Raw genomic sequence first — 5,264 nt, 5'->3', positions numbered from 1 at the left:
GCATATACATATACATGGGTGGCGACTTTTATTTTACACATTAATCCCACTATTTATATGAATGAGTTAATAAATACTAATTTCTATACATTTGCGGACAATTTGTAAACAATTTTATATTATACAATAAATTCCACTATTTATAATAAATACAATAATAATAATTTCTATTTTACAACGGTATATTATAATGTCCCCAGGGCAGAGTGTCGGTCGAATCGGGTATGATATATCGCTTGCCATCATCGCAAACACTGCGCGTAGTCGACGAAAGTTATCGTTCTGGCTATGACGTTGGTCTTGACGCCTTTCGCCTTCTTCGTATCTTTTTTGCCGTCTACGCGAAGTGCATACATTTTCGCTCTAAGACCTATGAATTCAGTCATTATCGCACCGTTATTTTCATCCTTCATCAGCCCCGGAACCTTCTTATTTACGCGTGGCATATTATATGGATTGTCGGTAGGATAATCGCTTGTGTCGAATCTATCGATATTGTGCTTCATAGACTCGTAGATATCGTCGCACCGAATGTGATAAATAAGACTGTCAGTGTCGGTGTATAGAATTTTACAATTTTGCCCGTGTTTAGGAGACATGTACTCGTGGTGAAATTCATACAAACAAAGTTTTGATATGTCCAGAATGCACATACCCACGTATATCGGTTTGTTGAATTTCACCTCGAGTTTTCGCAATTCAACAGCTACTAAATTTTCCGAAAAAACACTTCTGCTGTGGAAATTCGGTTTCGCGATCATTGCCTCCGCGCCATATCGCCCTTCCCAATGTGTCACAAGTTTTACATCCACATGGTTTCGTACATTTTCCATAGTTTTACCGAATACTGCGTTGTTCATCAATTTGTACAAATTCTTTTCAAAGTCGTTTGTCGCGCTTGTTCTAAATCGTGTGTTGAGTTCGATGTAATCGCGGAGCCAGGGAGATTGAGCGAATTGAAGCACGCGGTGTATCTTTGTAATACGAAGACCGTGACGCGTGCACTGCTGCAGGTTGCGATAATGGATTATGTAACGCTGCTTATCGTATACCGTCGCGAGTAACTTGTCCTGCCTGCTGCCAGGTGGTTTGGCACGCGTCGGACAGAACGGCAGATCTGCATGAGCATCGTGCAGACGTTGCGGATATTCCAGATCTACCTCGAGAATGTATCCCGTGGGCGAATCGACACCGATTGAAGATACGTCAAAATTTACAACATCTTCGACCCATTGAAATTTAGCGTATGGTAGAGGCTGACACATTGCCCATCCATACAAATTGTTCACGTCAAAGTACATCAAGTACGATGACTCTTCCGATGCGTCGTAAGATGACATGTACTTGTTATTGGCATGTGCGTATCTTCCGGAACATTGACTTAAGCCCCGGCGTATACCGCGTTCGATAAACATGACCATATCGATGTCTGTGAGCAATTCGAATGTAATTTTGGTATGTTTTAGCATTGCATCCCATGTGAAACCAGGTAGAGTATAGTAATGCGCTGAATCTAATCCGTAGCTCTTGATACAACTTTCGCGAAAATTTTCAAAAATATCTGCCAATAACAAGACATCAGTTTTCAAATACAAATCGCTGTATTCGCCCAAGGTTCTAATCTCGAAACGCTGCCAGACTGTCTCGGCGTGTGCGTAATCGGTCTCTGATACAGTCTCGCCCGTTAACGAACTGTAGAATGACTCGCGCGGTGGTAAGCATGGATCCTGCAGCTTGTTCGCGCAATCAAGGTATTCATATGGAAAGACACCCTTTCGCGCCAATAAATTGAAATCTTCAGTGGATAATGTTCCAAATTGGGATCGCAAAATTTTTAATTGATCTGTGTTAAGAAAAGATGCTAATTTGTCGAGAATGGTATTTAGAAATTTGTATGAATCGATGAATCGTAATTTAATATAATTTTGCGAGTCGGATTCATCCGTATCTTCAACATGTTTTGTGAAAGAAATATATTTTTCTTTAGTTATAGGTAATACATCAATGTGACCTTCGAAAGCGGTAGCTATTTCCTCGATAATGAAATGCGAATCATAGACGGATAAATTATGGAAAACTATGGGGATGTAAAACACATTTTTATAATTTAAATTGCACTCCGAATGTGCTGGGCCTCTGAACCGTCCGGACAGATGGCAATGATCGCGAACTCGTACATCGCTAGCCTTGAATGGTTCTTCGCAAATATGACAATGTGCTGCATTGCGAAATGTCGTCAACTGTTCGGGAGTTAAATCCAGCATGGGAACATTACTGGTAAGAATAGGTTTGGCAAAGTTTGCAAAATTTTTAAGTTCGTCGACGAACCATGAAACACAATCTGTGTCGCGGCGACATCGATACATCGACAGTGATGTATCATATGAACAATGCATATAATATGCAATGCTGTGTACATTGTGGTGTTGATATGTATGTAATTTATTATCACCCGCTTGGTTGTCCAACGTTTTTGCGATGATGCACTCCAGATCTGCATATACCACGAAAGGGAGCCGCTCCTTCCTATCGTGGTTGCTGAAATTGAGCAGATTGTCGCCTTCGCTGGGCAGCAGAATGGCGCAGTTGTTTATCTGCCCGCAGTCCAGCGAATGCACCTCCAACTTCTCGGTAGATCCGAAGTAGTGCATGTATCTGTAAACCCCCAAAAAAAAATTTATTTAATTTCACATATATTTCAACATTTTTCAAACATTTCATAAATTTTTTAATGTACATACCGATCGCAGATGAATTTCTTGGCTTTGTGCCTGCTCAGCTGCATGCCCACCAGCCTGGACAAGTCCTTAATGCATGCAAAGTGCCCTACATCGCCGTGCTCTTGATTCGGCGTGTAAAGCAAGTTTACATGTCAATCTCTCTTCTGGCTGGTGAGGTGCAGCGGGAAGACTGTTGGCCCCTTCTTCATCTTCTCCTCGAAGCTGTAGACATTGACGGAGATGTCGTTCAGCCGTTCAAACTTCCCAATATACCCCAGAGACATTGGGAACTCAATGCCCTGGAGATTTAGGATCGACGTATACTGCGGGTATGAACCTGGACGTTCAGGATATTTTTTTGCTGGATGTAGAGCTGCGACAACTGCCCACGCGAAACATGCGTTGTCCGAGGATTGTATGCTTATTGTTGCCCTCTTCAGCATGATTTCTCGCGGCAACTTGAAGTGACACCCCGCGCGGAGTGGATTATACTTATTGACATTGACGGTCAGATTCATGATTCTCGCCAATGCCCATCCGCTGTCGCGTTCCTGGAACTCTTCCAGCGATGCCAGGGTGGATTCGACGACGCATCGCTGGTACCACTCCTGCAGATCGGATGTGTGGAAGAGTTCACAGTTTTGGGTGTTGATGCTTTTACAAGCATGCTTGTCACCTGCCACAAATTCGCCGTTGAACACCGTGTTCACTTTGAGGTTTCGATGTTTCCTCAAAGTGTCCCGAACATGCTCCAGCACAATGGTCTCTGCATCCTGGAGGAAGTTGCGCGGTTCGATATAATTCGAATTTAGGATGACACCTGTTAATACGCGAGTATCGAACGCAGTGTGTATTTCACGCCACAAAAGTCCCGTACTCGAATGTCCGGCACCTTCACGCGCGAAACGTCTGCGCACCAAATGTTTCAATCCTTCGAGTCGCGCGATTCGAGCAACCAACGATTGTCGAACACCGATCGATAATCGCGGGCGTTTCACGCGGCTGTGTTCTTCCAAAGATTCGATACACTCGTTGCACCGTTCTTCCCACGCGAGGTACTCTTCCTGCGAAATCAATCGTTCGGATTGATCCAACAATTGGCGTTCTACTTGTGCGAATTGTTCCATGATTGTAAATGGAATGTAAATGTAAATGTAAATGTAAATGTAAATGTAAATGTAAATGTAAATGTAATATCCTTTTTTTTCAATGCAACAGATTTGGTATCTCTGCCTAACTCTTTCGGTGTCTCTCCCCGTCCCTCAAATGCATTGCATGCCAACATGGTTCTATGCAGTTTCTGCTGATATCGCATAATTCTTTCCATGATTCACTCGTATGACGAATTAGTGCGCAAGATCGTTCAACACAGTTTCTACTGATTCCACATAATTCTAAGATTCAGCGCTTCCACAGATATTATATTACATTCAACACGTGTCGAGACTTTTATCCTTGGAGGCCCAAGTTACATGCAATCGCGCGATATGCTGCGATGTTAAGATTGAACAAAAGCATTATGGAAAAAAAAATAATGGTAGCTTTAGAATAAAATATTCAGCACTTCCACAGATATTATATTACATTCAACACGTGTCGAGACTTTTATCCTTGGAGGCCCAAGTTACATGCAATCGCGCGATATGCTGCGATGTTAAGATTGAACAAAAGCATTATGGAAAAAAAATGGTAGCTTTAGAATAAAATGTGGTGGGGATTGCACCTCTATTTAAGCCGTCTCCCCGGACGCTATTCCATCAATCGCTCAGTAGCTTCGCTGAATTTTCGACGGAACAAATAGTGCTCTGAAAGAAAATGTGTAGTACCAGTGCCATGCGTTATTACGTTCCAATCGTGCAAGATGATGGTGTATCTCCATGCAAGGAGAATACATTTAACAGGTAACCTTTCATAATTTTTTATTGATTTATTTATGTTTTTTCATGAAAAAAGGTAATTTTCATGATTATGCTTTTAGGCCGCGCCAACCATCGCGTGTCATGGTCAGAAGATACGCATTAACATCCTCGGGCAGCAAATATTTGGAAATTGGAATCAGAGTAGGTCCTATAGCCGATGTAGAAATTCTTCTCGGCGATAATCGTGGGAATCATCTCATAATACCATGGCATACATGGAACACACTATTCGACAGCTGTACAACCATCGAGGAACGTGCACAATTGCCCAGGGTCATCATTGATGCGGATTCATGAATTAACGGTGGAATTTTGTCACATGTATGATTCACCGATTGTAAAGATGACAATGGATACTAAGTCGCTGTATTTCAAACCGAATACAGTAACATTTTTATTTAATCTTGAGCCGTGTGTAAGCTATGTGTATCCGCGGCTCTATCAAACTGCAGAAGAAGTGAGGACAAAATTTAAAACTTTTGTTAACGTGCTGCAACAAAAAAGCGATGCTGTCTCCGAAACATTAGATACACGTTGTGCTGCTAAAATCATACGCGACAGTGAATATTACTGCAAGGATTATCTTGTAGATTGTGAACTGTTAGGATGCGCCATCAATGATATT

General features: G+C 42.0%; 1 protein-coding gene across 1 annotated transcript; it reads right to left on the bottom strand.

Moving 5' to 3' along the window:
- Positions 1-242: 242 nt before the first annotated feature.
- Positions 243-2,785, bottom strand: LOC122404382. Its single transcript, XM_043408319.1, has 3 exons — positions 2,742-2,785; positions 2,453-2,655; positions 243-1,561 (listed from the first exon to the last, which is right to left on the bottom strand). The coding sequence occupies exons 1-3, from the start codon at positions 2,783-2,785 to the stop codon at positions 243-245; spliced, it is 1,566 nt and encodes a 521-aa protein (XP_043264254.1).
- Positions 2,786-5,264: the final 2,479 nt, after the last annotated feature.

Source organism: Colletes gigas, unplaced genomic scaffold (genome assembly GCF_013123115.1).
Source record: "Colletes gigas isolate AHSC1104 unplaced genomic scaffold, ASM1312311v1 Colletes_gigas_Sc00269, whole genome shotgun sequence".
NCBI classification, from domain to species: domain Eukaryota; kingdom Metazoa; phylum Arthropoda; class Insecta; order Hymenoptera; family Colletidae; genus Colletes; species Colletes gigas.
This window is presented reverse-complemented; position numbering and strand designations above follow the sequence as displayed.